Raw genomic sequence first — 21,648 nt, forward strand, 5'->3', positions numbered from 1 at the left:
CTGGCGCCCTGCCTTTCTTTATTTGGTTGACGTTTGCAAACACACAAACTGGGAGGGAGGGAGGGGCGAAATAAAGGGTTAGTTCCCTAGCTCCGCCCCCTTCCCTCAACACTCTAAATTTCGACGTCATTAGCGGCGCGAGACATTCCGCTCCAACGGCTGACGAAATGCCCAAGGCCCATGCATCTGAGGGAGTGGGTTTCAAAGGAACACAAAGACACGGATCATCTAGTTCAGAGGTTTTATTCTGCGAGCGAGCCTCAAAAAGGATTGGGGCCTTCTGCCTGTCTTCTGCCTGGTCTTGACATTCCTTTTAAAGGCCACTGCGCTCCGGCTTCTTATAGGATCGGCCTGCGAGGGCACCCACTTGTAGGGAAGGGATGGTTTCCTGGGTGTTGCGGGCTTCCTGCCTTATTTCTCTTCCTGCTTGCTCCAAAAACCGGGTCATGGTTTGCTGTTAGCCCTGTTCTTAGGTAGCGGTTCTCGCGGGCGGTTTGCCTCGCTCGACCGTTGCTATGGTAACGAGGCCTAGCTTTAGCGTCTCGAAGTGGATCCACGGTGTAAATTTTCGCCAGTGTACATAATAACAATACGGTTCTTCGCTCCAAATGTTTATTTTTTTATTTAGCTTCTTAAACGCATGTACCTAAGGAAGTGGGTTTTTAAATAAGGACAGACACAAGTTATCTGCTTAAGGGCTTTCTTGTGTTAGCGCTGCAAAAAGAACTGCGCCTTTCTTCCGGCCCTCTGCCTTGTTTACATGGCTTTCAAAGGCGTTCGTTCTGGTGCCAGACCTAGGATTCCACGGCTCCTTCGACGAAACTCGTCTGGTACTTCCCAGTACACAACTTGAATACAAGTCGGATATTATCTATCAGCCAAGGGAGTCAGGTGGACGGCAGGGATGGTAGATTTTCAAATGGATGTTTGGAAAGGTTTTTCGCTGAAAAAGGTGAAGACTGGCCTGTTCCAGACAGCCAAAATAAAGCTGCTTCGAGTCACAGTGGAGATATGGTGTTTCAATGATGCATGCGTCCTAAGAGTCCAGAACTCACACCAAAGCCATGCTCCAGCCCTAAGGACCACCATCTACACCATCAGCAGGCAAGATGGCAGGTAAGTAGACACCATCTGATCTTCTCTTGGAAAAAGGAAGGCTGGTTCTCTGTGTTCATTTTGCTGGGGTGAGTTGCTGTGTTCATTCTGTGGCTGGGAGGAGGAGCTAGAAGCCTAATTCTATATAATGCAGTGATTCTATGCTTTTGGGCTTGGTTTAGTGCAGTGATTCCCAAACTTTGGTCCTCCAAATGTGTTGAACTTCAATTACCAGAAGCCCCAGACAGCTTGGCCAGCAATCAGGAATTCTGGGAGCCGAAGTTCAAAACATCTGGAGGACCAAAATTTGGGAACCACTGGCCTAGAGCAAAGGTTTGGCTCTGGATATGGAGTTCAGTGCTGATTCATAGGTCAAAATGCCCAAGCGCACTCAGAGGTCAGCATGACTCCTTTTAAACAGCACATTCTTGCTTTGAATGATGAACATATGTAAAAGTAGATAAATAGATACCACTTTAGTGGGAAGGTAACAGCTTTCCATGTGCCTTGGCATTAATCATGCTGGCCTCATGACCACGAAGTCGTCTTTGACAACGCTGGCTCCTTCAGCTTAGTAATGGAGATGAGCACCACCACCTACAATTGGATGCAACTAGACAATCATGTCAAAGGGGAAACCTTTACCTTTATAAAAATGGAATTTATTAATGCCATTATTATTATTTTTAAATTTAAAATGGCAGCAACTCATAAACAGTAATTCTCCTGGTGTTACGTAGCCTGGTTTGCATGTAGTTTAATTACGCTTCTTTCTATGTGATGGTGGTTATATTTTGCAGGCACTGCAAGAAGAGATAAAAATTTCAGGCAGTAAAATCAAGTTGAGTTACCTGAGCAGCCGGACATCTGGCTATAGATCAGTGTTGAGGATCAGCCTGACCCATCCTACCATACCATTCAACCTGATGAAAGTCCACCTCATGGTAGCAGTTGAGGGACGCCTTTTCAGGAAATGGTTTGCTGCAGCTCCAGACCTCTCTTACTACTTCGTGTGGGACAAGACTGACGTCTACAATCAGAAAGTGTATGGATTGTCTGAAGTCTTTGGTAAGATGTCCCCTGAGTGTCTAAAACAGTGCTTCTCAATCTGTCAGATGTCGAGGATCAGCTACATTTTCCCAGTGTGCCAGGAAATAGCACCGTATTTGTGTCCATTGGCTACAGTTGTTTCTTTCTTTACTGGAAACTTGCCATGGATCAACAGTCAATGGCTTGTGGACTGACACTGGTCCAGGGACTACCACTTTGAGTAGCTAATGGACCACAGCCAGGCTGAGGAGGCCTTTTTTGTGTTCTTAAATAAACAAATAAATTCCAAAATCCAGAACAATCCTGGCCCCAGACATTTTGGATAAGGGAGGCCCAACCTGTATTTTCAACTGTCACTAGATATTTCTCACTGAGACCATCACCATGGACAGAGCAAGGAGCAATACAACACCTGCCTCTTCCAAAACTGGTTCTGCTTTTTGTTTTTACCAGCATTACAGTGCTGGTATTACACTTCAGCTGCCATGGCAACATCCTATGGATTCCTGGGGTTGGCAGTTTAGGAAGAGGTGTTTAGACTTTTCAGCCATAGAACTCTAGTGCCCCTCCAAACTACAGATACCAAGATTCCATAGGATGGAACCATAGCTGTTAAAGTGAAATCATAGCACTGTAATCGTATAGTGTGAACGGGCCCCAGTTCTCTGAAGGCTAATCATGCACAGTGACCATTACAAGCTCCAAAACCTTTATCTCCCAAGATGAGTAACACCCCCCCCCCCAAAAAAAAAATTGGCAGGGCAAATTCAATGCCCTTAGCATGTTTTTTCAGCCTTCAGACCATCCAAAAGTCATGTGCACTGCCCAAAATGCCAGCCAGGTGGAACAAAACCAGAACTGGACAGACATTTTCTTTCTGTTCCAAAAAGCAGGTATTTGCTGGTATTAAACAGTGTGGGAAGTCCATATTTAAATGGTGAGCTGCTGCTCCTGGAAGCTTGCAAAAAATGATTTTTTTCCAGCCAGAGACAGAACAATCCAGGGAGTCTAGCAAGATCGAGGACTATAAAAACAACCTGGGGTTCTCATGTGATCATAGAATCACACTTGGTCATCCCCTGAAATATAGTGAGATGAAGGCTTGGATCTAACAAGTGAAATATCTCCTTTGCAGTTTGTCTTCCAGGAGTGTTGAAAATTAACAGGCAAGCCTGGGGAAAGATCTAATCTTGGACTAATGACGATATATAGAGGATATTCAGGGCATTAGCGGGTCATTCATAACTAGGACACAGTGATTTATATCTCCAAACTCTTCCTGAAGTTGCCTTCTTCCAAGCTGTCCTACCAACTCCCTGTAGAATAGAGCTAAAGTGGAAGACATTGCAAACTTCCGCTCTAGGAAAATGGTATAACACTGTAGGATTGTAATTTTTTGGACAAATGCACAGGCAGCACTAACAGTACAAGGAATAGATTTAAAAAAACACATTTTCTACAATAAAGAGAGCCAGTGTGGTGTTCTGGTTTGAGCATTGGGCAACGAATCTGGAAACCAGGGTTCGATTCCTGCTTGGCCATGAAACCAACTCGGTGACCTTGGTCAGGTTACATGCTCTCAGACTCAGGGGTCAGCAGTGGCAAACCTCCGCTAAACAAACCTTGCCAAGAAAACCCTATGATAGGGTTGCCTTACGGTCGCCATAAGTCAGAAACAACTTGAAGGCATACAATACACCCACACCCACAATATACACCACAGCAGGCTATGCCTCATTGCTAATGATTTGCTAAACTGAATTAGATTAGGTCAGGGAGGAGCCATTGCTCAGTGCAAAATAGTGTACCCTTTACTGGCAAAAGGATTTGCGTTCAACCTCTGGCATCTTCACATTAAAGGATGGCAAAACTGAGTAGGGCTCTCCAGTTGTGAATCTGGACAATCCTGCCACTCAAAGTAGACAATAGTAGCCTGGATGGGTCAATTATCTCAGTCAAAATAAGGAACACACACACAGAGAGATACCCTATCCTAGAGTCCGAAAAGAGCAACCATAGTTCTGCCAACAAAGAAGCTATAAAGTCACTCCAGTGTGAAAACAGCCTCAGCCGTTTCTGTTGCTTTTATGCTTGCTGTGTATCCAGGGCACATTTTATCTAGCACAGGCTCCACTTGGAAAAATGATGAAAAGATTGCATATTATCCTTTGCATTCACAATTGGGCAATTTCAGCTGGAATGCTTGACTTGGCTAGAAGTCTTTCAATTTAGCTCAGCATTAATAATTTCATTTAGTATATTAGCACACATACAGATTTGCATATTCCTAGTTTACAGTGTCAGTCCCATGTTCTCCATGCCCCACAGCTGAACTCTTAATGGGAATCTAACTTGGTTGTTACCTTGGCATCACACTCTCTTGCTACCCTCTTCTGAACATCACAGTGGGAGGCCTCAGTAGGGGCCAGTGGCAACGCGCGCGCCTTCTCCATTCCCTCCGCGCGCGCACGCGCATGCCCCGCTTCCCTTCCTCCCACGCCAGCCATCCTGAGGAGGAAGGAGCCGGAGGAAGGGTGCCTGAAGGCCAGGGCAGAATTGGGCCACAGAAGGAGGAGGAGGAGGAAGAGGAAAGCTGAGTCAGTGGCCATTAGGTCTTCCTTGGTATTTTGGGGGTTTAAAATTATTTTTTAAAATATAGAATACTTATTTTATTTAATTTTTTAATTTTTATTATTGCTTTTTATTTTTTATTTTATTAATTTTTATTATTGCTTGTTTTTATTAATTTTTATTATTGCTTGTTTTATTTTATTTCATTAATTTTATTATTGCTTGTTTTTGTTTTATTTTATTAATTTTTATTGCTTGTTTTTTATTTTATTACATTAATTTTTATTATCAAATATATACACCCTTGCCTCGTTTTTTATTTATTTTTTCATTATTTTTTATTATTAAATATATGCAAGTGCATTTTTTGTGTATTTATGGTGCTTTGAATGCTAACAAGTCTGCCTGTCTTGGACAATTATGATGATGATGATGATGATGATGATGATGATATTGATATCAACAAGCCTCTGAGGCACGGCCAATGTAACTTGCTGTGATTTTTACAAACTCATGCGCAGTGAAGAAAAACCACAGTCCCTTGACCAAGTACACACTTCTGAGAAGTACAGTTGAACCCGAGGGCAAATACATTTCTGCCATCTGTCTAAGAATAAAGCCAAAATGTCCTCCATTTTGATCATGCCTAAAAACATGCATTTATATTAACATTTTTTTAAAAAAAACCTCAATTTTTTGTGCGTCCTCCATTTTTATAAAAAGGTGTCCTACATTTGAAAATGTTGCCCTACATTTGTACTGGTTTGGAGGTCCTCACTTATGGCAACCCTATCCTACCCTCTCCTTTGCAAGCTGCCTACATGACATCTCTGCTTTGGAGAAATGGGGGTGCCCCTAGGAGGTCAGCTTGAGGTCAAAATGAATTCCACATACACTCCAAAATTTAATAAATCTATATGTGCTAACACCTTGGGTCCCTTTCTGGAAGAAAGGGGGCACAGAAATGAAGCAAAATAAAGAAATAAAATATTGGTCTATAGACAAACAAGTATGGGTTCACTGACAAACTCAGTTTACCTCCCACATAATATCGCTGCCTTGAGTCCCTATATTGGGAGAAAGGCAGGATATATGAAAATAATAATAATAATAATAATACAAAAAATGGGCTCCCGTTTAATCTGATAGGTGCCAAATTCCAGATAATTCCAATTACTCTGGAAAAGGAGGTATGTCTTATTGATTTATTAAAACACTTCTATCCTATTCCTTATCATGGAATCTTAGGGTTTTCTTCTCATCCGTTTCAGGGTGAAATGTTCAGCCCAGAAGGGGGAAACGTTCTTGTCTCTACGAGATGATAGAGAGGAGAAGAGAGGAGAATCAGTCTGCCACAAAATCCTGAGGGCAAGATCCAGTTTGGCGGTTGCAAAGAAAAGTAAAGCACCAAGTGGAACCTTAAATATTAACATTAGAAGAAAGCCACAGGCGCTATGATTCCTGGAAGCACATAGTGCTACCCATAGTTGGCAGGTGCAGAAAAGTCAAGTTTCCCAGAAAACATCTAAGATTACTACTGAGATTAAACTTTTGCAAAAACAACTTTCACTCATTCGAATGAGACGTGCCGCTCCTTGCACCTCACACACTCCCCACAGCTTGAGCACATACGCTCAAAGCTGCGTATAGCATGCCCGCGTATAACGCAGGCACACTGTATATATTTCTAGTATAGTTTCTCGATTGAGGGAAGTAATAGTGCCACTCTATTCTGCTCTGGTCAGGCCCCACCTGGAATACTTTGTCCAGTTCTGGGCACCACAATTCAAAAAGGATGTTGAGAAGCTGGAGTGTATCCAAAGGAGGGCGACTAAAATGGTGAAGGGTCTGGAAACCATGTCCTATGAGGAACGACTTAGGGAGCTGGGGATGTTTAGCTTGGAGAAGAGAAGGGGTGACAAGTTAACCATGTTTAAATATTTGAAGGGATGTCATATTGAGGATGAAGCAAGGTTGTTTTCTACTACTCCAGAGACGAGGAACTATGGATTCAAGCAATGCAAAAGAGATTCCATCTAGTATTAGGAAGAACTTCCTGATGGTAAGAGCTGTTTGACAGTAGAATAGGCTGCCTTGGAGTGTGGTGGTCTCCTTCTTTGGAGGTTTTCAGGTAGAGACTGGATGGCCATCTATCAGGAGTGCTTGAATTGTGTCTTTCTGCATGGCAGAGGGTTGGATTGGATGGCCCTTGGGGTCTGTTCCAATTCTATGATTCTAAATGGGTTAACAAAGAAAAACAAGAATTATTACGTTCTCACCACTTCCCAGAGTTGTGAATACCCACTGTACTTGTTTGTGGATTTCAGAGGTACCTATCTATTTTATTACAGCTACACTCCAAATTTCACTGCAAGGCCATCAATCTGACATGCAAGGTTCCCCTTTTTCCATAGGAGCCCTGGTGGTGCAGTGGTTAAAGGCCTGTACTGCAGCCACTCACTCACAAACCACAAGGTTGTGCATTCAATACCAGCCAGGGGCTCAAGCTTGACCTCAGGTGTGCATCCTTCTGAGGTCACTAAAATGAGTACCCTGCTTGATGGGGGCAATTAGCTTATAGTTATAAACTGCTTAGAGTGGTATGAAGTGGTATATAAATGAAGCTGCTATTGCTATTTCTATATTACCCTCACAACAACAACAACAATAATAAGATTTATTTATATACCGCCTCTCCCCGTACATTCCGCCTCGCACCCTCAGAACGTCTGGGCAGCAATTACTGAAGGTGCCTGGGGCTAGGTTGGCCTCCACTACACGGAGGTCATTCTCCACAGCTGCCCCAGCCCTTTGGAATACGCTGCCCACCGAGCTCCGCTCGTCTACCACCCTGGCCCAATTCAGGAAGGATTTAAAGACCTTCCTGTTCCAACAGGCATTCCCCGAATAAAATCCTGTGGGCCTCCCTCCTCTTCCGTGGCCAAGAGGATGGGCTATGGGGCTTTTGTTGGTTTTTTTTCTGTATGAGTACTGTTTTGTATTTTAACTCGTCTTGATGTGTTTTGATTGTATTTTAACCCATGTTGTAAGCCGCCCTGATTTTTAGAAGGGTGGGATATAAATAAAAATATTATTATTATTATTATTATTATACCGCCCAATCACTGGGAATCCGAGCCATTTACAATAGAGGGGATAATAGATGGTTCCCTACCCTCAGGCTTACAATCTAAAAAGACATGACACAAAAAGAGAAGGGAATATTGAGGGGAGGGGATCTGGTCCAGTATTCTTCTCTCCCTCTGAGGCCTGGACCAAGGCAGATGAACTGGAGGGAGGGCTCTTCTTCTTCCAGGCTAGCCTTGATGGAGCTGGGCCTGCCTGGTCAACTCCCTCATAGGCCGGAAGATGACAGTTATGGAGGGAGAAGTCTCTTCTTCCCGGCTAGCCCTGATGGAGCTGGGCCTGCCTGGTCAACTCCCTCACGGGCCGGAAGATGACAGTTATGGAGGGAAGAGTCTCTTCTTCCAGGCTAGCCTGACGGAGCAGGGTCTGCCTTGTCAACTCCTTCGCAGGCCGGAAGATGAGAGTTATGGAGGGAGGAGTCTCTTCTTCCAGGCTAGCCCTGATGGAGCTGGGTCTGCCTGGTCAACTCCCTCATAGGCTGGAAGATGACAGTTATGGAGGGAGGAGTCTCTCCTTCCAGGCTAGCCCTGGTGGAGCTGGGCCTGCCTGGTCAACTCCCTCTCAGGCTGGAAGATGACAGTTATGGCGGGAGGAGTCTCTTCTTCCAGGCTAGCCCTGATGGAGCTGGGCCTGCCTAGTCAACTCCTTCATAGGCCGGAAGATGACAGTTATGGAGGGAGGAGTCTCTTCTTCCAGGCTAGCCCTGATGGAGCTGGGCCTTGGGAGGTAGATCAAGCAGAGAGAAAATGGCCCAAGGGTATCCTGCATGCTTCATGACTGGGTTGAGATCTGAGTGGAGATTTGAATCTAACCCAGGAGTGGGCCCCTCCATATGTTGTTGGACTGCGTCTCCCATCAGCCATGGCCAGGCTAGTTAATGGTGATGTCTGATGGGAATTGCAATCCAACATCTAGAGGGGCTCAAGTCATCGAACTGTTTAGCCTCTAGGGATGCTGTAGGGGAGCAGAACACACAGAATCTCAACCAAAATACCAATTTCATGCTCATAACCCTATAAGGTAAGAGCAGCTGGCAAAAAATCATCAAACAAGCTTCATAGTCAGCCCTCCACATTTGCGGCTTTGACTTTTGTGGTTCTGATTATTTGAATAATATGTTCTCTCTAGGAATCCCTAGGTCCTCCAGAGAGATTCTACTGGAAATTGACAACAGAGTTGTGCTGTATGATCTAAAGATTACTAGAGAAAACACTTCTCTAGGCATTTGTAGGCCCTCCAGTATTATTCTACAGTCAACGTCCAGCAGATGTTGACTATGGAGTTGTGAGGGAGGACCTAGAGATTCTTAGAGAGGTGGTCTCTCAAGTTAAAAAGTGGGTTTTTTAAATTGTGGTTTCCCCACTTTCATGGGGGTCTTGGGCCTCTAATCTCACTGAATATGGAGGGAAGACTGTAGCTGTGATGCACAGAGACCTGCCAGCTGAGAAGACGCTCCATGCATCTGCAATAGTGGGCTTTAACCCACAAAAGCTTATGTCCTCATCATTTCCTTACATCTTTAGGGGGCCGTAAGTCCTTCCATAGCTATTTGCCCAATTTGATCCACATGACTGCTCCTTTCCAAAACATGCAAGAAATCCAGCCATCCCAAAATGAACCCTGGGCACAATGTGTCTTGAGAAACTCCACTCAAGCTGCCATTCATCACCGACTGTCCCACCACAGCACACAAAGGGGACATCCTAAATCACTCTGAACTGTCCCTGACAGCTAAGCATGAAGGTATAGAGCCAATTAAAATTCTCATGGCTCAGCAGGGAAGAAAACCAAGGGAACATCCATGCATAAGAGGAGCATTATCTTTTCAAAAGCCAAGAGGGCAAGAGTCCAAGTGGCTGAGAACGGCAGGAGAGTCAGAAAATCTTTCTTGCCGATAGTCTGCCCTACCAGACACTGGACCAATTGTTCAGTTTTCTATGTCTTCTCAAACGCAGTGCTTGAAATGAACAGTCTGCAGGGCTTTTTTGGCGATTTAATTCAGGAAAGCAGGCTGCTGCATTTGGGCTGGGTCTTTGCTTTGTTTGCAAACCTGTCAAAGAGGCATGTCCACAATTAGAAACTTCATAGCTGGGCAAGACAAAAAAACCAATCCATTGCAGCCCAACACTGCAAGGTCATAACTTCTCCACACCAGTTCTAAGGGACAACATGACTAAATCCAAGGAATCTTAAATCTCCCTAGAGGCATTTCCCAAATCTCTTTTTCATGTCTTTTTGGTCTGGACCCTGTCCAGCAGGAGGAAAGTGACATGCAATGAGTTTCTCTCAGTAAAACTTCAAAAAGAGTGCCGATCTGAGACTGTTAATTTGCTTTTGGTTAACTTCTGCATTTCACTTGGAAACCACAAATCTTTCAGCATCATCGCTTTGTTCTGGCCTGATTCGGGCTTAATCCAGTCCCCCGGTTCTGTCTTTGTTGACTGCCAAGAAGGACTACAGGGAAGCGTCACAAAGGAACACACAATCTAAGTGATGAACCTGGGACTGAGGTTGCATTTCACATAGGCGGAAGAGACTCGTGGTGTCTGGATGTTGAAAAAAAAGATTGTTTACGGCATGGAAGGATGAGTCAGATTGGCTGATTACCCTGATTGCCTTTTGTTTTTGAGGCTATGCTACAAACTAGAGTGAAAGGAACTCAAATCCTGATAGCAAGTGGCAGCACAATACACCTTTTGGACTCTGGAAGAGATCCACAGAGAAATAACACAAGGAAGACAAAGTAAGCCAGAAGTTTGGCTGCACATTTACTCTGCATTTGCACTGGAGAAATAACAACAGTTTGACATCACTTTAACAACCATGGACTAGTGCTATGGAATCCTGGGGATTGTAGCTTTGGTGTGGCACCAGTGATCTCTTGACAGAGAAGGCTAAATATCTCACAAAATTACAGTTCCCAGAATTCCATAGCACTGAGGCATGGCAGGTAAAGTGGCACCAAACTAGATTACTTCTGCAATGTGGATGCAGAGTATGTGCACAGCCGAACCTCTGGCTTAATTATTTTCTTTCTTGTGTTTTCTCTGTGGATCAGTTCCAGATGCAGTTAAAGTGGTGTCAAACTGGATTATTTCTGCAGTGCAGATGCAGCCTTAGTCATATATATACATGTTAAAATAAACAGAACTGGACTAACTTATATGTTAAGTTGAACACTTTCACAGCCATCATCAATAGTTTTTTTGTGAGTTTTGGGGGCTATGAGGTCATGTTCTGGAAGAGTTTATTCCTGATGCTTCACCATCAACTGTGGCTGGCTGGCATCTTCAGAGAAAGCTAGCATTGAAGAGTGTTGGGTATATATATATATTGTTGGTTGAGAGGTGATTTTCATGTTACTCTGTGTATTGTTCTGTTGCTGAATGGCAAGGCCTCAGGGTGTCCATTTACTTAATGATCCATTGGCTGCTGGGAATCCCCCTCACCCTGGTTGGTTTTCATTTCCATTTGCTGGGTCTTGATTTTTGTGTTTTGTGCTGCCGCTGCCAGTTGCTGCATCCAGGAACTGCAGCAGCCAAATGGCGCGGTTCCCAGACACTGCCAAGGAGCGCGAAAATCGCGCTCCTTTTTGCAGCCCGGAAAAGACGCCGCGAGGCGCTAGTCGCGCACTTGCGGCGTCACTTCTGCCGCGCGACATGCGGATGCAGAGTGTCCGTTATGTCAAAATTTGTACCATACAGTTATAAATCCCCAACACATCTTTTGCTACTGCTTACTTCTCACATCAGCCTTTGCAGTCTTTCATCCATGCTGAAGTCTAGCCTGCAAACTCCTCAGAGCAACCCTCTCCTGTTTTGGTTTACGTTATTAGAATCGTGAACAATTCTAGGAACCATTTATACTTGTAGCCCCGTCTGAAAGTGAGAAATGAAGGAGCTCTGAGACAGAACACATGCTTTACAATTGTGTAAGCTCCAAAATTCAGTCCTTGGCATCTCTTTTAAAAGACTGCAGGTAAGTTGGTACATTTGTTTATATATTTTGTTTGTCTGTTTTTTCTAATAAAAATTATTAAATTCTGTTGTTACTGAGCTATGGAGTGGAAGGAATATGGACTGCTGAGGCATAAGGACAGTTTAAAATTTAGGCCCTATACAGACAGGCCAACTTTACATGTACAAACTTTCAAGATCCTGAAATCATTATCAGACAAGGAATCACAAAAACGTAGCGTGGTGGAGAGGTAACAAAATAAAAAGATGCCCATTTCAACAAGTTATTTTTCTGCCCCTTCAACCTAATTATCTCTTCCCACCTCCCTTTTATAGCTTCTTGTCTGATGAAGAAATCTCCAGATCTGGAATGTTTGCTCCGTATTTCACACACTGGATTGCCTATTTATTGCCTAATCTTGGATCATAACATAATGTACTAAGACTAAAGAGAGCTCAGTTGGAAAAAAAGGGTTCCCCATGAACTGTATAATAGCCCAAATGTATTTTCAGAATTAGAAGTGGGATTGCCTCATTATGTTCCAATGTCAACAGAATGCAGGTGAATTAAAAGGGGAAAGTAGTCAATTTTCTCCTCCTTTTTCTTCCGACGTGTGTGCGCACAGAGCAGAAATACTTACAATACAAAGAATACTAAAAAACTATGCTTGCTAACCCTGAAAGAAAAAAGAATGAAAGGTAACAATAATTACACACATTTGCAATCTCTGGCTGCATCTGATAATTGTTCCATTTCTAGCCAGGATGTTAAAGGCTTTTATCGCTGATGTTACTAAATATTACAGTTTTGATTGCTTCAGCTCAACGCAAGAACTGTTCCATCTTTTCCTGACATGACTGCAACTCTCAGAAATCATTCCATTAGTATGCCTTAATAATCATTCTCCCTTACAAATTAGCAAGCGAGTATCGCAAAGCTAGAAAGCTTTTCATCGTCAATATTGGTGCTGCTGCGAACAGACAACCGTTCCTGTAGTTTTATTTGTGGCTCTTCACAAGGATGGCCCAGATTGTATGCCTTACCTTTTGCTTTCTTTAATTCTTACAATGTTTACTCTTCTCTTCTTTTCAGCATGTATTTTTAGATGTTGCTTTGTTACAATATTTGTTGCACTTGGTTTTATATCTAACTTAAATATATATATATATATATATATACACACACACACACATATATACACATGTCACAATGCTGAAATAATGATCCTATTTTTAGGCAATAAAACTATCAGCTAAAGCACCATCTTTTCAGCATCTTGGGACATGCATTCTTTTTTGGGGGGTCTGATGGATTTTTATTTCCCCTTTCTCTCTTCCTTCTGTGATGCATGAACCTCTGTACAGAAACGTTTCAACTTAAAAATTACATTGCTGCAACCCAGCTGCCTTTCATCAGGTTTTTCTCAAACCTGGAATGATAAGATTCCTTATGCCATGTCAATAGGACCAATTTCTTCTATCAGGATAAAAAAAACAAACAGGATGTTCATGACTATATAATGCCATGCTGCAAATAAGACTCCAAGTTTACTAGACTGGGGAGAAGGGATCTCTCAAAGGAGAAACAGAGACCATTTCTATATCCTGCAATAGTTTGCTGTGTTTCTATACTGTATACGTTGGAGGAAGAGGTGTCCTTTCCCTGACAGCCCATTCGGCCAAGGAAGGAGAAGGAACAAAGGATAGCAATTAAACAAATACTGGATGAGTATCCCTTAATCCAGAATACCAAAATACTCCAGAATTGTCCAGACGGGTGGCTGAGATAATGATAGCTTTGGTTCGTGATGGTTCAGCGTACACAGACTTTGCTTCATGCATAAAACTATTAAATAATATTATGTATAAAAGTAATTTCAGGGCATGTATATAAGGAGAATATGACACAGACTGTAACTTAATTTCATGTTAAGATTAGGATCCCACCTCCAAGATACCGTATTATATATGGGCAAATGTTCCAAAGTCCAAAACTCTTCTGGTCCGAAGCATTTCAGGCAAGGGACGCTCAGCCTGGATGTATAGAGAAATAAAAGAGTAAGACTGTGGAAATAAATGGAAATTAAAGGTGGCTCCATGTCTGGATCCGTTCCATGAAAGCACAGGATCACCTACAATACAGAAATAACATTATTAGTTCATTTATCTGTTTTAATTCTGAGACTTCTTTCTCCCAGAAAGGGACCCAGGCGGCTCATAGGTAAAACGGTTTAAATAGTTTTTAAGCAATTATAATTGTCTAGTTTTTACGCTAGTCAGTCAACATGGTGCAAAGGTCTGAGTGTTGGACTACAACTCTGGAGACCAGGGTTCGAATCCCAGCTCAGCCACGAAACTCACTGGGTCACTTTGGGCAATGTCACACTCTCTCAGCCTCAGGGGAAGGCAATGGCAAACCTTGCCTAGAACAAATGAACAAATCTTGCCTAGAAAGCCCCATGACAGGGCCGCCATGGGTAAAAAAGGTCTCGAAGGCACCACTTTAAGTGCCCTATGGCATCCTGGGATGTGTAGTTTCGTGACAAAGAGACGGCTTAAAGACCTTGTAAAACTACTCATCCCAGAATCCCTCAGGATGGAGCCGCAGCACCTAAAGTGGTGTCAAGCTGCACTATTTTCACAATGTGGACGCACCCACAATTTACAAGTAAAATACTAGTTTCTGAATAATAACAATTATTATTATTATTATTATTATTATTGGTTTTGTTTCCAACTTGGCGACCCTTTCATGGGGTTTTCTCGGCAAGATTTGTTCAGAGGAGGTTTGCCATTGCCTTCCCCTGAGGCTGAGAGAGCGTGACTTCTTGCCCAAGGCCACCCAATGGGCTTCATTGCTGAGCCGGGATTCGAACCCAGGCCCCAAAGTCGAAGTCCGACGCTCAAAGCGTTACGCCACGCCGGCTCAGGCCCCAGCTAAGAAGACGGCTACCTTTGACATTGGCTTGGCTATCCCCGACCTACCTCCTCCTCCTCCTCCCTCGATCCCCTTCACAACAACAACCCCGCGAGGTAGGCCACAAGCTCTGTGGCGATTAAGGACCTCGACCTCCCATTGGAACAAAGGAGGCTCCTCCTCTCTCTCTCTCCCCCAAGCAGCCCACTTAATACTGATGACTGTTATGGGGCATACTGGAACCAATGCCAGTACTTGCCCGTATGGGAACCATACTTGTCCATAGGGAGACATTGGAGAAGATGTGTTTCCGTAGGGAAACAATGGGCAAGGAGTTAATATTTCTCTATGGGGAAGCGTTCCCCATTGATTCCCTCGGGACAAATAATCCCCAGTCTTCCCTATGGGCAAGTGCTCTCCTTTCTTTTAGCAGGTCCCTATCGCCGGACTCGGGCCTCGAACCCGCCTCCTCCGGCACCAGCAGCCACACCCCCCGCGTGCTCCGAACCCCTTTGAGCCACCGAAGGAACCCGCGCAGCCCAATTACTTTTAGGACCCTTAAAATTAGGCCGAGCAGCGAGAGCGCGCTCCTCTCCCGGACCCCCTCCGGCGCGCGCACGTCTCTCCATTTACTGCAATGGGAGAGAAGAGAGGAACCCCAGCAATTACCAAGCGCCTTTGAAGACTTTTGACCCTTGTTTCTTGCCGCCGCCGATGCCTCTACGACGCGTCTCTTCATTCCGCCTCAGGCCTAGGCCGCTTCTTTCCTTTTCACTCTCCTCCATTCCCCTCACAAATGAAACCGCTCATTGCTTCACTTTCCGCCGCCAAGATGGCCGCTCTGAAAGAACGGGAGCGAAACCTCCCTCTCTATCCTAGCCTTAACCTAGGCCCCACCCATCTTCGGGAAGGCCTTTCTTCCATCTGAGGCGGCGCGGCGCGGTGTTTCATGGGAAGCGTAACCTCTCGGCGTACAGGAACCTATGCATTGGATCCTACCCCGGAACTACATTTCCCAGAAGCCTGCGGGAAGGTTCCCTCAGGGGCCAATGAGAAGGCGTCGCCTTCTCATTGGCCACTCCCACATAGAGAAGTTATTTCCCTAGCCCTGCCCCTTTTTGGCAACCCTCTCAAATTCGGTGAAAGGCTATGCCTTTTTTCCTATTGGTCGGTTTGCCTCGCTCGACTGTTGCTATGGTAACGAGGCCTACCTAAAAGGCCTGGAGGAGTGGCACAGCGGCGCGTCTGTGTGGAAAGACAAACCCAGCTCTATGATTTATGAAGGCAGATTTTAATGCAAGGTCCTTGCGAACTTCTCTTCTCCAGTATTAAAGGAAAAATGCTCCCGGATTAAGAAGGTTGGATATAAGTCCATTTTCACACTGGGTTCATAGCGCTGAATGGCCGAACGCAGACACTCGGCCTCCAAGCCCCTCAGGCTCCTTCTAAGCTGTCTACGCTGCTGGCTCTCCCAAAATGGCGGCCTCCACTGGCTCCAATATTCCGTACGCCTCTCTCAAAATGGCGCCTCTCACGGCCGAGGCTGGCCCCTGCTTGTCCGTTAGCTCCGCCTCCAGGGTTATGGCCACCAGCGCCCATATTGTGAGGTCTAACGCCACAGAAGTATCTAAACAGGATTGTAAAATAGCACCAGAGGAAGATGCCCCAAACAACGATCAATAAGCGGTGTCCTCCATTTTCCGGACAAAAACAGAGCTGCCTCAGGTATTCATAGGCATAGCACTGCTGAGGAGGCAGTGGTTGAAGGTCCTTCTCCCACTGTCCTTTTGGCATCTGAGGGTCAGTTCATCATGGCTACTCCCAAAGCCGTTCATTCCGATCTCGGAACTACATTTCCCAGAAGCCTGCGGGGAGGTTCCCTCAGGGACCAATGAGAAGGCGCCGCCCGTCCTCGCTCCGGCTTCCCCCTCCCACCTCGAGAAGGATGATGTCATCGCAAACCCGGGCAAAAGGCGGCGCGCGCTGCTGCAAATGCATTGTGCAAAAGATCCTCCTTGTGTGCAACCTCCTCCTCCTCCTCCGAAGCAACTAAGGGCTGACTCCAGAGCAGAAAGGGGGCGGGTTTGGGAGTGGGAGGGGAAAAGGAGAAGAAATGCAGGGGGAAATAAATAAATAAATAGTAAGAACCCCCCACTCTTCCATACTTGGCACTGCTTGCATCCCAAAGGGCAGCTTTGCAAGCTTTTACTTTCCAAGCTCTTGCCCCAAATGCCTGAGTGACTGGTGCTTTAATTCCGACCCAAGCTCTTGGATTTATGACCCTCCTTTTTTATTTTTCCAAAAATAATACATTTTTGTTTTTTACCCAAAAAGGGGAGCCCAGGGCGGAGCAGCCATCCCAAACCAGGTGAGTGACGACGACGATGATGATGATGATGATGCCTTATTATTATTACCCATGGCCTCCTCGGCTTGCTTTTATTTCTCCCTTCCTAGATAAAGGGTTCTGCATCAATTGCTTTGCAGTTTTGTTTCTGCAAAAGCTGGGGAAAGGTCTGCTGCCTGTGGCTTGTTGCTGAGGACGCTTTTGTCTCGATGGTCATTCTTTTGCATCCTTGATTCTTTTTATTCTCGGATTTGTTTTAATGATGTTTTATTGTAGTACGGATGGAGGGGGGGAGGGAATTGAGGGATCTGTTTTTAATTGTGTGTTGTATTTTATACAACATTGTACCCGATGTTGAAAGTGGGATATAAATATGATATTATTATTATTATTATTATTATTATTATTATTATTATTATTATAGCTTGGGAAGCTCCGCGTTCAGAAGTCCTGAGGCTGGTGGGCATTTTCAGTTAGTAGTTTAACTCAGAAAATGAAAATCTAAGAAGCAGTTAGTAGTAGTAGTAGTAGTAGTTGGGGGTGAGGAGAGATGTAGCAAAATACAATGTCAGTGTGACTAATATCAAGGAGACCTTGAAGCCCATCCAACTTGATGCTCCCAACAACTGCATGAAAGGCTCTTAATTTTATTCCTTCCCTCTTTGAGTTTGTTGCAAACCTGGTGTTTCCCCTCCTTCCTCTTATTCTCCTCCACCTTTTCTTTTCCTTTCTTTTTGGGAGAGGGATATGCAGAAGGAGCCCTAGAGATAAAGAGAAAGAGAGAGATATATAGTCTTGCCTGAAGAATGCTTATGAGACAGGGTTTGCTTTTCCTTCCTTCCTTCCCTCCCTTCCGCCTTTTCCTCTCTTCCAGATGTTGGAGAAGAAGGGAGGAAGCAACTCATTGCGGTATTGATTAGAGCAGAGGAAAGGGGGCACATTGGGGAATACTTGCCCATCAGGAGACATTGGAGGATTTTTGTCCATAGGGAAACATTGGGGAACAGTTGTCCACAGGGAAACATATCTGTCCATAAGGAAACATTGAGGAATGCTTGCCCATAGGGAAACATAGCAGAATACTGAAAAATGTAAGGTATTGCACTTAGAGTGGAAAAATGAAATGCATAGATTTAGGATGGGGGGCACCTGGCTTAAGGAGACTGTGTGTAAAAGGGATTTAGGAGTCCTAGTAGGCCACAAGTTGATTCAACAGTGCGATGCGGCAGCTACAAAGGCAAATGTGATGTTAGGCTGCACCAATAGAAGTACAGTGTCTAGATCAAATAGTGCCACTCTGTTCTGCTTTGGTCACATCTCACCTGGAATAATGCGTCCAGTTCTGGGCACCACAATTCAAAAAGGATATTGACAAATCCAGAGGAGGGAGACCAAAATGGTGAAGGGTCTGGAAAACATGCCTTATGAGGAGAGACATAGGGAGCTGGGTATGTTTAGCCTGGAGAAGGGATGGTTGAGAGGTGATACGATAGCTCTGTTTAAATACTTGAAGGGATGTCATGTTGAGGAGGGAGCAAGTTTGTTTTCTGCTGCTTCAGAAACTAAAACACGGAACCGTGGATGCAAGCTACAGGGAACGAGATTCCACCTCAACATTTGTAGGAACTTCCTGACAGTAAGGACTGTTTGACAGTGGAACAAACTCCCTCGGAGTGTAGTGGAGTCTCCTTCTTTGGAGGTCTTTAAGCAAATGGTAGATGGTCATCTGTTAGGGGTGCCTTGATTGTGATTTCCTGCATGGCAGAATGGAGTTGGACTGGATGACCCATGTGTTGCCTTCCAGCTCTTTGATTCTATGATTTTATACTTGTCCATAGGGAAACACTGGAGAATACTTGCCCACAGAGAATCATTGCAGAATACTTGCCCATAGAGAAACATTGGAGAATACTGCCCATTGAGAATCATAGCATCCATAGGGAATACATTGAATAATACTGGTACTTGCCCATAGAGAAATATGGGGGTGTACGTGCCCTTTGAGAAACATCGGGCAAGTATTCAATGCTTCTGTATGGGCAAGTATTCTCCAGTGATTCTCTGTGGGCAAGTATGTTTTCCTTATGGGCAAGTACTATAATTTGTTTTAGTATGTTCCGGACTCATTCTGCTTTCCTCTCTCCTCCTGAATTCCCTTAAAACAAAAATGTTTCTTCCTTTCCTAGAATTCAAAAGATGAAGGAAGTAGGCTCAAATCTAGGAAAGCTCATAGTTCCAGCTTCTTTCTTTCAGTTAGTCTCAAAGGTGCTACAAGATCCATTTGCAGACTGATTTTCCAGACAAATGCAGCAAAAGTCAGGCAGAAGGTCCAGTCCACACTGCGGAAATAATCCCGTTTGAGGAGGATTGTTGGGTGAAGGGGTGTAGTTCCAGGGAGGGTCTGTCTTGGCCATCATTCTCTCCTCCTGAATTCCCTTAACACATAAAGATTTTCCCTCCCTTTCCTATAATGCAAAGATAGAGGAAGGAGGCTCAAGTCTAGGCAAGTCATTCCGCTGAATGGAAAAATTGAATGTGATGGTATGAAGCTGTATTTTTAATGCTTTACACACATTAAAAACACTGAGAGATAGTCACCTCTCTGCATGTAGTAAAATAGCACATTCATGCATCTGAGGAACGAAGCTCAAGTCTAGGAAAGCTTATGCTACCAGCTTCTTTCTTTCAGTGGTCGCACTACACTCTTAAAGTGTTACATCTTTGATTTCTTTCACAGAGTTAGGTCCACAATACACTGCAGAAATAATCTAGTTTGGACCCTTTTGCTGAGTACTAGAGAATTCTGGGATCTGTAGTTTTGTGAGACATTTAGCCTTCTCTGTCAGAGACCTCTGGTGCCACAACAAACCACGGTTTCCTAGCACTGAGCCAGGGCAGTTGGATAGGCATGAAGGGTGTTTTATAATGTAAGGGTGGGTGGGTGGGGGAGTCATCTTCTGTGCTGATGTAACTCCGAAATAAGAACCACACAGTGTTCAGCACACTTGGACTTGTTGTTGTTGTTGTGTGCCTTCAAGTCATTTCTGACTTATGGTGGCCCTAAAGTGAACCTATCATAGGTTTTTCTTGGTGTGTTTCTTCGGGGGGGGGGGGGGGGTTGCCATTGCCATTGCCATCTTCTTGAGGCTGAGCGAGTGTGACTTGCCCAAGGTCACCCAGTGGGTTTCCATGGCTGAGTTGGAATTTGGACCCTGGTGTCCAGAACCTTAGTCCAATGCCCAGACCAGTACACCATACTGGCTATCCCATGTATCTCTCTCTCTCTCTCTCTCTCTGTGTATATGTGTGTTGTTGTTGTTGTTGTGGTGTGTTTTCAAGTAATCTCCAAATCTATGATGAGGTTTCTATGACCAAGCCAGGATTCGAACCCTTGTCTCCCAGTGTTCTAGTCTAATGCTCCATTACACCATGCTGGCAGTCTCTGCCTTAAAGATGCTGTTATTTCTCAGGGTAACTCCCAATTTTGTCTGTACTTCCTTACAAGTAGGCCTGGTTGAATAAAACAGGATGGCTCCCCCCCAAAGAGAGCATGCTTAAGATTGGTGTGGAAGATACATTTCCCCATCTATGCTCAATGAAGCTGCCTTCCTAACCACATTTACTACTACTGCTGCTGCTATTTATTTCTTACATGCCTCTTCCCGTGAACAGAGGTGGAGATTGGAGAACAACTTCAGTTAAAACACGCATAGTTTAAAAGGACAAACAAGATGTACACATAATAAAACAATCCACATTTAAAATTCACCATTTAAATTAAAATTTATATTTAGTAAAAATTTAAAGTTTACTGGAGAATAACTCTCACTGAACTAAGTAGGGGTGCATCCACACTGCAGAATTAAAGCACTTTGACACCACTTTAACTGTCTTATCCTACAGATTCCTGGGATTTGTAGTTTGGCAAGGCACCAGAGTACGCTGACAAGCTGGATAACCCACCAAATTACAAATCCCTAGTTTCTGTAAGGCAAAGCCAGGGCAGTTAAAGTGGTGTTGGAACTGCTTTCATTTTGCAGTGTGGATGCACCCTTAGTATCCTTTTCTGGGGCAACATGCTTGGGATCCCATATGGTATAATAAAAGGAGAGTTAGGTTTTTGGGGTGTTTTTTTTGCAAGTATTCCTCCTCTTTATTCTTTCCCCTCCTCTCCCCAATTCTTTTAATGAGCTTGGAATTTGAATTTCCATGTGCTGGCATAAGACCTTTGGCCACATGCTAATGTCAAATTCCAAATGATTATATGTGACTCATATGTTGCTACAAAGAGAGATTGTGCTGGTATGGTTTTATTCCATTAATGAAAACCCATCCAAGTGCAATTGCCCGGAATAGGTTGCTGTTCATAAATGCTGCCAAGATGCTCAGAGAGATGGAGGGCCCTGGGAATAGGAAAAGCGATGCCTCATTGGTGAAAGGAAAGCAAACATTGACACAGCAAAGAACTGAGCAGTCTATTCTTCCTCCTGGGGTCCCTCAGCCTCTTAAAACAGGCTGAAAAGGTCCCTGTTGTCCTTCTTTCATCGTATCTTTGGGAATCTGAC

General features: G+C 44.3%; 2 protein-coding genes and 1 long non-coding RNA gene across 6 annotated transcripts in view; 2 read left to right on the top strand and 1 right to left on the bottom strand.

The window, feature by feature from the left end:
• The first annotated feature begins 110 nt into the window (after positions 1–110).
• On the top strand, positions 111–7,803 carry LOC149320096 (teneurin-4-like). Its single transcript, XM_089512930.1, has 3 exons — positions 111–1,116; positions 1,896–2,163; positions 5,988–7,803. The coding sequence occupies exons 1-3, from the start codon at positions 1,030–1,032 to the stop codon at positions 5,990–5,992; spliced, it is 360 nt and encodes a 119-aa protein (XP_089369056.1). The 5' UTR covers positions 111–1,029; the 3' UTR covers positions 5,993–7,803.
• On the bottom strand, positions 6,869–15,643 carry LOC149320097 (uncharacterized). Of its 2 annotated transcripts, XR_016280278.1 has the most exons (4): positions 15,406–15,643; positions 11,604–13,951; positions 9,772–9,913; positions 6,869–6,951 (listed from the first exon to the last, which is right to left on the bottom strand). It is a non-coding gene; the product is annotated as an uncharacterized LOC149320097 (long non-coding RNA). The 2 variants fall into 2 exon arrangements; XR_016280279.1 differs by lacking the exon at positions 9,772–9,913 and having other exon boundaries at positions 6,879–6,951.
• A 738-nt stretch (positions 15,644–16,381) lies between these two features.
• The window catches only part of RAB30 (RAB30, member RAS oncogene family), a 73,681-nt gene continuing 68,414 nt past the window's right edge, over positions 16,382–21,648 (top strand). For 2 of the 3 annotated variants that reach the window (XM_089512935.1, XM_089512934.1), the window contains exon 1: positions 16,566–17,104. The gene's annotated coding sequence lies outside the window, so the exon portion shown is untranslated. Of the gene's footprint in view, positions 16,462–16,565; positions 17,105–21,648 lie in introns of those variants that run through there. The other variant, XM_089512936.1, reaches the window with a different exon arrangement.

The sequence above is a fragment of the Sceloporus occidentalis genome, unplaced genomic scaffold (assembly GCF_023333645.1).
Source record: "Sceloporus occidentalis isolate IW3139 unplaced genomic scaffold, rSceOcc1.0.p SCAF_2, whole genome shotgun sequence".
NCBI lineage: Eukaryota > Metazoa > Chordata > Lepidosauria > Squamata > Phrynosomatidae > Sceloporus > Sceloporus occidentalis.